Raw genomic sequence first — 13,730 nt, forward strand, 5'->3', positions numbered from 1 at the left:
TTCCTTTTTCACTTGAATGAAGAACAAATTATTTCGTTTATATAGGATATCTTGAGGATTTAAGAAGTTGAGAATGAATTTCATATGATAGGCGGAGCGATTTTGCATGGAGTTACTAGTAAGTTAGGCTAATTTCTATATCGCTAATTGTTTTTATGGTGAGATTTCAACCTTCTTCATAGTATCGTAGCAGGTTGTTCCACGTGTGAAAGCCCAAGGCCACATGTGTTTCACGTCATCGCGTTGTTTCGTCCAAGTGTTAGGCTTGAAAAGTCGCTACACGTAAGGAACGTGTTAAGAATAAATCCCACATTAATAGGAGGAGAAACCTTGTACGAGTTTATAAGTAAGTTGAATTACTTCTCATGTATTATTATTGAATTCACAGTGAAATCTCAACTTTCTTTAATTGCGATAAGCAATCTTAAGAGCACTTCTCACTCTCACTAATCTTAAGAGCACTTTCTTTAATCGGGATGAAATCCAAATCCTCTATTATTCAATTTGAAGAAGATCATCAAATACCAAAAGGCTTCCACCTGGACCAAACCGACTTTCCTTCATCGGCAATCCCTAGAGCTTGGCAAAAACCCATCTCACTCTCACTATAAGCTTTCACAATGCTATGGCCCCATTAAGTTTTTGCAACTCGGCCGAATAACAACCGTGGTAATTTCTTTGTCAACCGTCGCCAAAGATGTCCTCCGAACCCATGACCAACTCTTTTGCAACCGTAGCGCGGCCCTTGGCGAAATAATAATTCAAAAGTTTTACTTTCTGTTAAGTTTTTTGAATAAAAATTTGAAAATTTTGACAAGATAATAATAATAATTCCAAAATTTCTAAGGGCCCTCTTATTATCCTATTCAAAGCTTTTTTTTGTTACCATTTTCAAAATATTATTTAAAACTATTTTGTTGTAGTTCTAGAAATAATGTAGGTTATTTTGCAGTAATTCCAAAAATGTTTGCGTCACTTTGCAGTAGTTCTCGAAATAATGTATTATTCTGGTTCAGTTTAAAAAATAATGTGTTATTTAGATGTAGTTCTAGAAATAATTTTTATTTAATTTGTTTCCTTTCAAAAATAATATTTATTTTATTTCCTTTCAAAAATAGTTCTTTTTAATATTTTTAGAAAATATAAAATGAGTAAATATGAAAACATGTATTTTGATATATAGACTCACTCCTAAAAACAATCTATATTTTGAATCTAAAAATCCCTACAACGGAGTGCAAATATCCTCGAGCAATCATTATTCACGAAGATAATAGTTACTAATTGCTTAATAGCCCGTACAATTAGTGGAGTTGCTTTTAAGAATCTAGCCCTAGAACACCAACTGGAGTTTAAAGCCTAGTGCACAAAAGCGATTCTTACAAGTAATGAATTGCTCTTTTTCAACAAACGTATCAAGTGGAATTCAAAATACATCCTCTTTATAATAACAAAACAAAATAACATTCCTAGTTCTCCCAAAAAAAAAAACAAAACAACATTCCTTTGTTCACAATAATGGCTTTTTAATGTCTTCAAAATACTAAAGAGATCGTATGACTTTATTTACTTGATGAGTACAAGTTGACTTCGCAACCTATATCTTGAAGGATGTATGCAAGCAGTTGGAGCTATTACACGCGTGCATGCGTGTGCGATGACGAAATAACGTAGGCCCTTAATTGAATGACGGGGCAGATACGTTGGTTCGTAGTGCACCCACTCCTAGGTTATCATATATGATGAGGATCCTTTATGGATCCCTTTTGTGGGGATCTTAGAGATCCTCTTATCACGACTATTCATCGTACATCGTGCGGTCAATTTTCATTATGTATTATTTATGTCTAATTTTAAATAATAAATTTTAAAATGATTTCTAACCGTATGATATACGATAAACGATTAACATGTGGGGATCCTGAGGATCCCTAGGATCCCCACAATTTGGATCCGGACGGCATCCAAATCCGATTATATAGGGTGTATTCCTGATAGACTAAAAAATGAGGAAAAACTTTTCAAAGTGTCTGGCTCAGTACACAAAGTGTTCTTATATAAATGGTTATTTTTTTTTTCAATATCTAATTACTTATATTATGTCATTTGGTGTATCAAGCTGCATTTTTGGCAAACTAATTTTTTTTTTTTTTGCATGCAAGAAATGCACAAACCTATCTTCATCGTAGAAATTTTGAAATCGAAATATCTAAAACTGTTTATTTCTCTATTTTTATTTGAAAATTATTCTCACAAAAAATCAATTGAGTCGAAGATTTTATGCTTCCAAATGTGTAGAACAAAAGGTAGTGTTATTTACACACTTCTTATTATCTCTTACACATCATTGTTAATTTTTGTCCATTGATATTTTTCAATTCATTTGATATGGCGGTCATAAATTAATAGGAACTTGTGGAGGTAAAGACGAGTGTGTAGATAGCGCACTATCTTAAAATAAATTGATGGTGTGAATACTAACTAGTAACTACTAAGATATTTACAAGAAAAGTCTATTATTTGATATATAAGGAAACGATTTTATTTATTTATTTATTATTTATAGAAATGATCTTTTCAAATAAAGATCAAGAAATTGAAGGATTAACATAATGAAATTTATATAATAAGGCCATATCATGCACTAAGAATGTTATCCGAGGATATATATTGATTTTCCCCAACAATCATGCCAAAGATAAAGGCTTAGGAGAAGAAAGAAAGAGTAAGATCAGATGGACTTGTTGAGTTGCATGCTATTATCTCTTATAGTCGTCTGGATCTCAGTCCATGCTATCTATTATTCATTTGCAGGAAGAAAGATTCCCACTAGGCTTCCACCTGGACCAAAACCATTTCCCTTCATTGGAAATCTCTTGGAACTTGGGAACGAACCCCATCTCTCTCTCACTAACCTTTCACAACGCTATGGTCCCATTTTCACATTACATCTCGGACAAGTAACCACGGTTGTAGTTTCCTCGTCAACCGTGGCTAAAGAGGTCCTCCGAACCCATGACCACTTCTTTTGCAACCGAACCATCCCCGATGCAGTCCAAGCCCGTGACCACGCCAAGTACGGCATGCCTTGGCTACCCGTTTCAGCCGCGTGGAGAAACCTCCGCAAAATATGCAACTCGCAACTGTTCGCCAACAAAGTTCTTGACGCCAACCAAGCTAACCGTCACATAAAAGTGCAGGAGCTCATATCCGAGGTCAATGAAAGCGTTGTGAAAGGCAACACTGTTGATATTGGAAGGGCCGCTTTCAAAACTACGCTCAACTTGATGTCGCGTACCGTCTTCTCTGTGGACTTGGCAGACCCGAAGAGCGAGACAGCTAGAGAGTTTAAGGAGTTGGTTTGGAGTATTATGGAAGAGGCTGGGAAGCCAAACTTGGCTGACTATTTTCCTGTGCTTAAGAAGATTGATCCCATGGGGATACGGCGTCGTTTGGCCAATCACTTCCAGAAGATGATCGATCTCATTCACCGCATGATCACCCAAAGGTTGGAGTCAAGAAAATCACGAGATTATGTCATAACTAATGATATGTTGGATACACTCATAAACATCAGTGAAGAGAAGAATGAAGATATGGACATGGATGAAACTGAGCATCTGTTTCTGGTTAGTTGCCACTACTCTACTCTATTCTACCTCCATTGTTGTCGATACCTTGTTTGAATTAGAAATAGCTTGGCAGCTGGGCTTATCTCTACGCTCGAGGTCTTAAGTTCAATTGCCCTTCTATAAAATTTTTAAAAATATGCTGTTATATGTTCGTTTTTGATGGTTATATACTTGGATCATTAATTTTGTAATTGTTAGTCTTTTACTTGTTTATGATGTGTATTGTGCCATCTAAACTTACTAAGATGATAGATCAAATAATCAGTTGAGATGTTATAGGTAGATTTTGTTGTTCATTACACAGCTTCATTCAATATTCCAATCGGATACGAGTTCATATCTCGTGAATAACAATTGTTGGATAAAAAGTACTAATTACACATTTCATCAATTAGGATCTATTTGGTGCGGCCACAGATACAACTTCATCCACATTGGAATGGGCAATGGCTGAGCTATTACGCAACCCGGAAAAACTTTCCCTAGCTCAAGCAGAGCTGAAGCAAATTATCGGCAAAGGAAAGCCAGTTGAGGAATCACAAATTGCTCAACTCCCTTACCTACAAGCCATAATCAAAGAAACCTTCAGATTACACCCAGCTGCTCCATTTCTAATTCCCCGAAAAGCCGAAGCTGACGTAGAAATCTGCGGGTACATTGTACCAAAGGGTGCACAAGTGCTGGTCAATGCATGGGCCATAGGGAGAGACCCCAATGTTTGGGACAACGCAAACTCGTTTATGCCGGAGAGGTTTTTTGGATCGGAAATTGATGTTTTAGGCCGGAACTTTGAGCTTATTCCGTTTGGTGGTGGGAGGAGAATATGCCCTGGATTACCATTGGCAATGAGAATGTTGAGCTTGATGTTGGGTTCGCTTATTAACTCGTTTGATGATTGGAAGCTGGAAGATGGTGTTACACCAAATACCTTGAACATGGATCAAAAGTTTGGCCTCACCTTACAGAAAGCTCAGCCACTAAAAGTTGTGCCAATTTTATATAAGAACCTAGCTTAATTTCTACTTTCCACTATATATTTTCTGAACCGCAAATAGAATAATATGCTTGTGATATTATTGTTCCACATCCATTTTAATAATTCTTACCGATTTGAAGATTTTCATCACTTTATTGGATGACTGTGGGTTTTGAATTTGATTGCTAGCTGGCGGCTGTTGAGTTCCATATTTTACTTACTTTTTCGTCTTAGTTATATTAAGCCGCCGCCGGCTCCTCAACATGATTGAGGACTGGTAGCAAAAAAAAAAAAAACTTGATTCGTGTTCTCCGTCTCCTTTTCATTTGGATATGTAGGCTTCATTTTCTCCAAGCCACAACCCCAGCTTAAATTAATAGTATACAAGTGGATTTTTTTACTGAAAATAATGTGCGTGCTAATTTATTCATCAAATGATGTGTTAGTACTGGTTAACGTCTAAACCTTACATTCTACGTCATTATGTGAGTAAAGCATGATAAACAAATTTGGTGTTTATTGTAGTACCCCATCCATATATACATATCCCCAGTGAAAAGATGTTTTTGTGTCCTCTCAATTGTGGCAAAATTTACAGATTGGAAGAAGAAATTGTTGGAAAACTTGTAGTATATAATATTAACAATTTTCCTAGATTAATAACAGATATTAATATGATACCTGAGGCAGCCACAGCAAAACAAGAAAAAAGGATATCTTCTACTCATTGAAAGACATGATAGAACCCAATAACGCAGAACTTTTCTTTATGAGCATGGAGTCCTTATATAGATTAACATTCATCAACTTCCCTCTATCATGGAAAATTGAACCCTCTATCATGGAGAGTTGATTTTTGTCAGTTAACAACAGTTTCATCAAATAGTGGGATGTAAGTTATCTCCACGATTGGTATCCATATTTCCTTAATAATAGGAAGCAATTCTTTCCACGCTTGCAACTTATGTCAAATTGTATTGTTACCAAATACATTTCGTCCTTCACTAAATGATAGTTTGGTCCAATTAGGTTTCTTATTCCTTCTCTCAGGCACACCGTTTTGTTGTGGTGTGCCTGGAGAAGTGTACTGAGTCTGAATCCCACACTCTTCCAAGTATTGCGCCAAAGGTCCTTTTGATTGACCATTCTCTGTGTACCTACCATAGTATTCCCCTCCCTTATCTGACCTTAGGATCTTTATGGACATTTCTTGTTGTTTTTCAACTTTGGTTTTGAATACTTTAAAACATTTTAATGCAAAAGACTTATCCGAGATTAATAGAGATCTGAAAATCTCGAAAAATCATTCGTAAAAGTCATGAAATACACATTTCCACGAAGTGTTTTGGTTGGAAAAGGTCCACAAACGTCTGAATGAATAATCTCCAACAACTTTAGACTTCTAGTTGGAGTTTTCTTCTTATAAATTATTAACTTGCCCTTAAAACACTTAATACAATTTGTTAAGTCTGAGAAGTCTAAAGTAGGTAGGATATTATCCTTGACTAAGCGATCCATTCTAATTTTCGAAATTTGTCACAATCTTCTATGCCAAAGCATAGAAGATTTTTCATTTAAAAACATTATTTTACTCGAACCCATTGAATCAACATTAAGGCAAGCAAAATCATTCATCACTGAACACAACAATTGCCACAAATTATTAACCAGGAAACAAACTCCAACAACATCTTTTGGATTATTTTTCAAGTAAATTATGACACTCTCATTGTCTCCGTTGAAAGCTAAACCAAATTTTACAAGTTTTGAAACAGAAACTAAATTCCTTCAAAGTGAAGGTACATAGAGAACATCAACTAATTCTAAAATAAAACCACTAGATAATTCCAGCTTAAGGTTGCCTACTGCTTCCACAGCCACTTTATTGCCATTGCCAACGAAAACTTGAAAAACTTCACTTCTTGTAGTTGTAACTCCTCTTGTGAAATCCTGCAATGAATTGGTGATGTGAACCGAACACTCAGTGTCAAACCACCAAGTATTTGGAGGGACTTTAACAAGATTAGTTTCAAAACAACAAAAATTTTAACAAAAATACCTTTCTTAATTTTCCAGTTCTTGAGTTTATCACATTCCCTTCTTATGTGTCCAGTATTTTTGCAAAAATAGCTCCTTGTGTTGTCCATAATTCCTTATGATCCTTTGGTCCTTTAGAGGAAGAAGCAGCTATAGCAGTTCCTAGAGAAGAGTCTAGTTTAGAAGCCTTACCAAAATGAAACATTGGCCTATTCCCCTTGTTGGCGTGCACCAAGTTCACAGTACCAAAATTGGTGTTTATTTTGAACCTGTCTTCCCCCAGAGTGCATATGGAAATCAGTTCATCCAGTGACCATTTTTCCTTCTGTGTGTTGTAAGTGATCTTCAGTTGATCAAAGGATTAAGGTAGGGAAGTCAATGTCATATGAACAACAAAAGCATCATCAGCTGGAACCTCCAAGTCCTTCAATTTTGTTGTCAACAAGCTTCAGTATGTGCTCCCTTACACCTTTGCCTTCATCAAACTTCAAACTGGCCAGTGTCGTCATCAATTCACCCATTTCGGCTTTCTCGGACTCTTTGAAATTTGCTCCAATTGAATCTAGGAAATCCTTAGCTTTGTCACATGCAGCTATTCCACCTCTCACAGTCTCACTCATAGTTCTTTTCATCACCATGAGCGACATCCTGTTGGGCTTTTGCCACTTTTCATGCCTCAATCTTTGCTCAACAGTCGAAGTGTCAGTCAGTGATGCAGGTTCGTCCTTTCTCAGTGCTAAATCAAGATCCATCAGGCCCAGTAAAATCTCAATATCATGTTTCTACCTTTTAAAGTTTCCCCTATTGAGAGGCTCGATCGATGAAAGGCTCAGTGCAGATGATGTTGCTAAAGCAGCAAAGTAAAACATTAAATATAGTTTTAATTTCATACATCACTTACACATTTAAATATAAACACCCTTTCAAAATCATCATGTACATTCTGACCACTACAATCGTCTTTTATTGTAGATATATCAAGTCTTTGGACAAGATAATTACAAGATTATACAAGGAATGATTCATTGAAACTTTACGGATTTTATATATTCTTTCCCTTGGAAAAGAGTATGAACATGCAATGACTCTTTAAACCGTTATTTGCCAGAATATACACCATATCATTCACCGCTGCATGACATTAAAAACTTCCAAGGCAAGACTATCCCATGCATTTCATAAAAAACAGAGAATTCGCATGCTTGAAAACATATGCAGTTACACATATATATTCGAATCTAGGATTTGTTAATTTGGCTCTGATACCAAATGTTGGAAAACTAGTAGTATATAATATTAACAAGTTTCCTAGATTACTAACACATATTAATATGATACCTGAGGCAACCATTGCAAAACAAGAAAAATATGATATATTCTACTCGTTGAAAGACTTAATGTTCTTAAGGTGATAGAACCCAATAACATAGAACTTTTCTGTATGAGCAAGGAGTCCTAATATAGATTAACATTCACCCACTTCCCTCTATCATGGAGAGTTGGTTTTTGTCAGTTAACAGAAATTTCATCAAATAGTGGGACGTAAGTTATCTCCATGATTGATATCCATATTTCCTTAATAATAGGAAGCAGTTCTTTCCACGCTTGCAACTTATGTCAAATTGTATTGTTACCAATTAAATACATTTCATCCTTCACTAAATGATAGTTTAGTCCAATTAGATTTCTAACAGAAATGGCTTTCTTGAGTTGTGTAATACTATGTCTAATGGTGACCTGGATCATATTCCAAGCCTTCCGTTACTCATCTGCAAGAAGAATGCCGACAAGGCTTCCGCCCTGGACCAAGGCCATTATCCTTCATTGACAATCTTTTGGAGATTGGCAACAAACCGCCCCTCTCCATAACCAAGATTTCACAATACTGGCGGACCCATAATGTACTTTAAAACTCGGCCAAATAACTGTTGAGAATGAATCCTACATTGATTAGAGGAGAGACTTTACATGTGCTGTTAAGTAATTGGGCTACTCCTCATATTATCAATTGGTTTTATAGTGAAACTCCAACTTCTTCATGGTATGGCAAGCATGGGATACCTTGGCTACATGTTTCAGATAAATGGAGAAACCTTCGCAAAATATGCAACTCTCAGTTGTTCGCCACTAATTCTCGATGCTAGCCAAGGCAAGTAGGCAGTAAAAGTGCAAGAGCTAGTTGCTGATGCCAAAGAAAGCCTTGTAAAAGGCGAGGCGGTAGAAATTGGAAGGGTTGCTTTCAAAAACTACGCTCAATTTTCTATCACGTACTGTCTTCTCTGTGGATTTAGTGGACTCACATAGTGAGAGGGCTAGAGAGTTCAAATAGTTAGCGTGGAGTATTTATGGAAGAGGCTGGCAAACCAAACTTCGCAGACTTCTTTCCTGTGCTTAAGAAGATTGATCCAATGAGGATAAGGCAACGTTTGACTAGTCACTTCCAGAATGTTTGAACTCTTTGACCGCTTGGTCATGCAAAGGTTTGAATCAAGAAAAAAACTTGATTATATCATACGACTAATGATATGTTAAATACCTTAATAAACATTAGTGAAGAGAAAAATTGAGGATATATATGGACGCGGATGAAACTCAACATTTGTTCCTGGTTAGTTGCTGCTATATATTTTCTCTCTAATTTTGTTGCTCTCAGGATATATATGGACACGGATGAAACTCAACATTTGTTCCAGGTTAGTTGCTACTATATATTTACTCTCTAATTTTGTTGCTCTCAATTATTCTCGAATGTTGGTAGTCCTACATCGGTGGGAAAAGTCAATAAGGGTGGCTTTAAATATAATTACCCTACTCTAACTAATACCAAAGTCTTTTGTGGTAAAACCCCACACCTAACGGATTGGGTGGGTGGTGTGGTAAAGTTGGGGACAATATCGGTGTCGTTAGAGTGAGGCCCCCTAGGCTCGTCGATCTAAAAAAATATCAACATGGTATCAGAGCCCACTGTTATGGGCCCGTGCATGCCAAAGGCTTGTCACTAGGAAGTGTGGGCTTGGAAACAAGCTTGGACTCTTAACATAGAGCCGGCCTCTGAGTTCTTAAGAGACACTTTCTGAAAAGATTAAAAATAAGTCTAGATTCCATTGGAGCCGGTTTGCTGAGTTTTAATTGCCGATATGTGGATCTCCACATGTGAACCATCAAATGTGGTTACACGTGAGGGGGTGTATTGGCAGTCCCACATCAGTGGGGGAAGTCAACAAGGGTGGCTTTAAATATGATTACCTTACTCTAACTAATACCAAGGTTTTTTGTGGTAAAACCCCACGGTTGACGGATTGGACATATGGTAAAATTGGGAATAGTATTGGTGTCGTTAGAGTAGAGCCCCTGGACCCGTCAATGTAAAAAATTTCAACATTGAATAGCTAGCGTATGTACTGTGATTGTTTTGTTGGTTCATTACAGGATTTATTTACTGTGGGAACAGATACAGCGTCATCCGCATTGGAATGGGCAATTGCTGAGCTACTCCGCGACCCGGAAAAATTGTCCAAAGCTCAAGCAGAGCTGAAGCAGATCATCAGAAAAGGAAAACCGGTTGAAGAATCCGACATTGGTCAACTCCCTTACTTACAAGCAATAATCAAAGATACCTTCTGGTTGACCTACAGCGCCTTTACTACTTCCCCGAAAAGTTGAAACAAATGTAGAATGCGGGTGTACCAAAGGGTGCACAAGTGTTTGTCAATGCAGGGGCCATCGTCAGAGACCCTGGCATTTGGGACAAACCAGATTCATTTGTGCCAGAGAGGTTTTTGGGATCGGAAATTGATGTTACCAGCGCAAGAACTTTGAGCTTATTCCGTTTGGTGGTGAGAGGACAATATGTCCTGTGGCAGTAAGAATGGTGAACTTGATGTTGGGTTCGCTTATTAATTGCTTCGATAATTGGAAGCTTGAAGATGGAGTTGCACCAGAGGCCGTGAACGTGGATTAGAAGTTTGGTCTCACCTTACAGAGAAAACTCAGCCTCTCATAGTTGTGCCCATGTTATAGGAGAACCCAGCTTGATATCTACGTGAAGTTCTACCATATAATTTTTAGAATCTCTATGGTATATCCATCTTCTATTCTCTCCTTCCTAATTATTGCTCCTACGTGAGGAGAGATTGGACATTCATGTTTTGAACAAAAAAGTTCGGTGATTAAAGATTAATTACACACACTCCTTGAGATTTACCGTATTTGTAAAAAGTGATTCTTACAAGTTAGTTGACTGGCCGCTCAACGGCTCCTTTAATTTGTTAAGTGAAGCCTCAATAGTATCTCTATTTGCAATTCCCTCCCTACTAATTCTTGTTCCTACGTGACGAGAGATTGAACATTCAAGTTTTGAACAAAAAAGTTAGGTGATGGATGTTCTCCATGTCCTTTTCTTTTTATCGAAATATAATTAAAAATTAATTACACTAACACTCATTGAGATTTATCGTATTTTCATAAAAGTGATTCTTACAAGTTAGTTGACTGGTGGCTTGGGCTTTACTTTGTTGAGTGAACAAAAAAGTTGGTGATAGATGCTGTCCATGTTCTTTTTTTTTTATCCATATTTCATTAAGAGCTAATTTCACTAATACTCATTGAGGTTTATCGTATTTTCACAAAACCTTTTTGTTGCCAAAATTAGATTAACCGAAATCAACCCAATTAAGTCCAAATTTTAATGCTCGCAAGTGTACAAATCGTTAAGTAGTATAGTAGGCAAGCACAAGATCGTTCCAACTAAGATTGAAATAATTCTAATTATCTAACTTAATTTGCATTGCACTTGAATTGAAATGGAAAAATTGATGATTTGAGAAAGAACTTTGAAATTGTAAACGTAAACAAAAATCAAATGAGCTTAAATAAATGACAAGAACAACAAAGAATTCAAATTATAAATCAATTGCGAAAGACACTAGAGCATCTGATTCACCATAACCAATCCAACTCAATTCCTACAGTTAATTATTAATAAGTAATCATCCAAATTGACGGTCTAGTTCCTCTAATTCATATAGTGTCCATGGCATCTAGATTAATATGTACACTCATATGTGCTAACAATATATGGCATCTAGATTACTAAACACACATGAGTTCATTAACGATTTGAGAACTACTTAAGAGACCGCATGAAACCTAGTGTATGACATCTACATTAAGGAATTCATGGTACCATTTGTAAGACGCTAAAACCGAATTAACAACATGACATCTGTGTTAACTCGCATCAAAGACACTCAACTCAAATCAAAGTGGTGGCCAATCACCAAGATTAAAATCAAGCTCATAAGCACAGTAATCGCTCATGAAATTATGTCTCGCCTCAACTTCAAAGACCTTACTAGGGTTGGCTGAGTGTCCAAAGCATGCAGAGAGTTTTATATATCGACCCCGTACTTGAATTTTCATGACTTTTCTGGTGTGGATACATCCACTCGTGGAAAGAACAAAAATGTTATCAATTCTTTGAAAAGGTTTTTCATTCAACGTGGGGTGCATCTTAAGATACAATGCTTTCGTTTTCGGTGGTGATTTTTTTATGACGACTATGATGTTGATTTCCGATTGCGGTTGAGGGAATGGATTGAAATTGCTGTGAGGTGCAATGTTGAAGTGCTTCATCTTGTTATCACTTATATTAGGTTTGGAGAGCTTCCTGCTTCCATCTTACACTGTAAATCGTTGAAATCTCTGCTTGTGGACTTGGCCTCACCTTATAGAAAGCTCAGCCTCTTAGAGCTGTGCCCATGTTATAAAAGTACCCAGCTTGATATCTACTTGAAGTTTCTATTTATACCATATAATTTTTAGAATGTTAACAATCATGCTTGTAGATACTTAAATTTAGCCAAATTAGCTAAATCAACTGATTCGCATCAGAGTTCATCAAATCTCTTCTTTGTAACTTAGATATATTATGCTTAGAATATTGCTTATATAAAAAATAAAAAATAAAAAATCCATGTATGCTTTTGAGTGCTTCCCATTGATATTTTTTAACTTTCTGTTAGTGTGCCCAAATGCCCTTCTTGTAGAGGAGTAGGCGCGCCGAATCATCCCCTTCATTTTTTAGAACCTAGCCATAGAAAGTTTACAGCCTAGCTAGTCCACAAAAGTGATTCTTACAAGTAATGAACTGTTCTTTGTCGACAAACGAGTATTAGGTCAGTTAGAGTTTTGCATATTGCACTCGTTTTCTACACAAAAATTTCAAATTTTCTCCAACTCAATCAAAATAATTTAAAATTCTTCATCACAACAAAAATTGTCCACAAAAAGGCTTTTAAATGTGGACCCGGATATCTTCTGGACTCAAAAAATTCTGAGTCCAAGGATCAAATGATTCGGACTATTGAAATTTGACTACAAATAGGGGGCCGCTCTAAAAGTACAGAGGGCCCCTCTAAAAGTTATAATAATTGTAGCTGTTAGATCAAATTTCAACGGTCCGAATTATTTGGTCATTGGGCTCAGATTTTTGAGATCCGGAAAGGATCTGGCTCCGTTAAATGTCTTCAAAATACTGAAGAGATCGTATCACTTTATTCATTTGATGCATCTATGAAAGAACCACGTTTCACCAGTTGTATAATAATAGTATAACAAGTTGACTTCCTAAACTATATCTTGAAGGACATATACAAAGCAGATGGAACAATTGCATGTGTGCATGCCAAGGGATGGCGAATATAATGTTGTTGACCCTAAAAACTACCAAGCCTACGTGGCGCGTAGGTCGAGTAATTAATAAGCTAACTACGTTTTTCGATTGTGTGCGGGGCGTGCCAACTCGTGGTCGAGCTCGGCCGAGGAGTAAAATGTGTTGATGTCGCGTTAGGCGTGCTGCTGACTTCTTGATCTTGCGACTGCGGCCGAGGAAGGAACACATCTCGACCTTCGGGTTCTAGAGCCTGAAGACAAGGCTGCTAGTTCTGTGAAGTTCAATATCAAATTCGGCTTTCAGTGTGCCGAATATAGTAACCTGTAACACCTCACTTCGCCGAGAAGGCTAATGAGATGACTTCTGCCAATAAGGACTCGAAAATCCTTCTTGACTGAGACTTGGATAGATA

At 36.9% G+C, this 13,730-nt stretch overlaps 2 protein-coding genes and 1 pseudogene across 2 annotated transcripts; 2 read left to right on the forward strand and 1 right to left on the reverse strand.

Moving 5' to 3' along the window:
• The first annotated feature begins 2,642 nt into the window (after window positions 1-2,642).
• Window positions 2,643-4,758, forward strand: LOC137738169 (geraniol 8-hydroxylase-like). The gene is made up of 2 exons (XM_068477795.2): window positions 2,643-3,629; window positions 4,028-4,758. Exons 1-2 carry the CDS (start codon window positions 2,736-2,738, stop codon window positions 4,646-4,648), a joined length of 1,515 nt encoding a protein of 504 aa, XP_068333896.1. The 5' UTR covers window positions 2,643-2,735; the 3' UTR covers window positions 4,649-4,758.
• Window positions 4,759-7,049: 2,291 nt separating this feature from the next.
• Window positions 7,050-7,397, reverse strand: LOC137736259 (uncharacterized). Its single transcript, XM_068475560.1, has one exon. It carries the CDS (start codon window positions 7,395-7,397, stop codon window positions 7,050-7,052), a length of 348 nt encoding a protein of 115 aa, XP_068331661.1.
• Window positions 7,398-8,341: 944 nt separating this feature from the next.
• LOC137738458 (geraniol 8-hydroxylase pseudogene) lies at window positions 8,342-10,648 on the forward strand (annotated as a pseudogene).
• The last annotated feature ends 3,082 nt before the right edge of the window (window positions 10,649-13,730 follow it).

The sequence above is a fragment of the Pyrus communis genome, chromosome 13, assembly GCF_041283825.1.
Source record: "Pyrus communis isolate YQ-2024b chromosome 13, ASM4128382v1, whole genome shotgun sequence".
NCBI classification, from domain to species: Eukaryota; Viridiplantae; Streptophyta; class Magnoliopsida; order Rosales; family Rosaceae; genus Pyrus; species Pyrus communis.

Coding starts and splice junctions, on each gene's coding strand:
- LOC137736259 (XM_068475560.1), bottom strand. CDS start 7,397: ATGGATCTTGATTTAGCACTGAGAAAGGACGAACCTGCATCACTGACT.
- LOC137738169 (XM_068477795.2), top strand. CDS start 2,736: ATGGACTTGTTGAGTTGCATGCTATTATCTCTTATAGTCGTCTGGATC. Junction 3,630..4,027: donor AAACTGAGCATCTGTTTCTG/GTTAGTTGCCAC, acceptor TTCATCAATTAG/GATCTATTTGGTGCGGCCAC.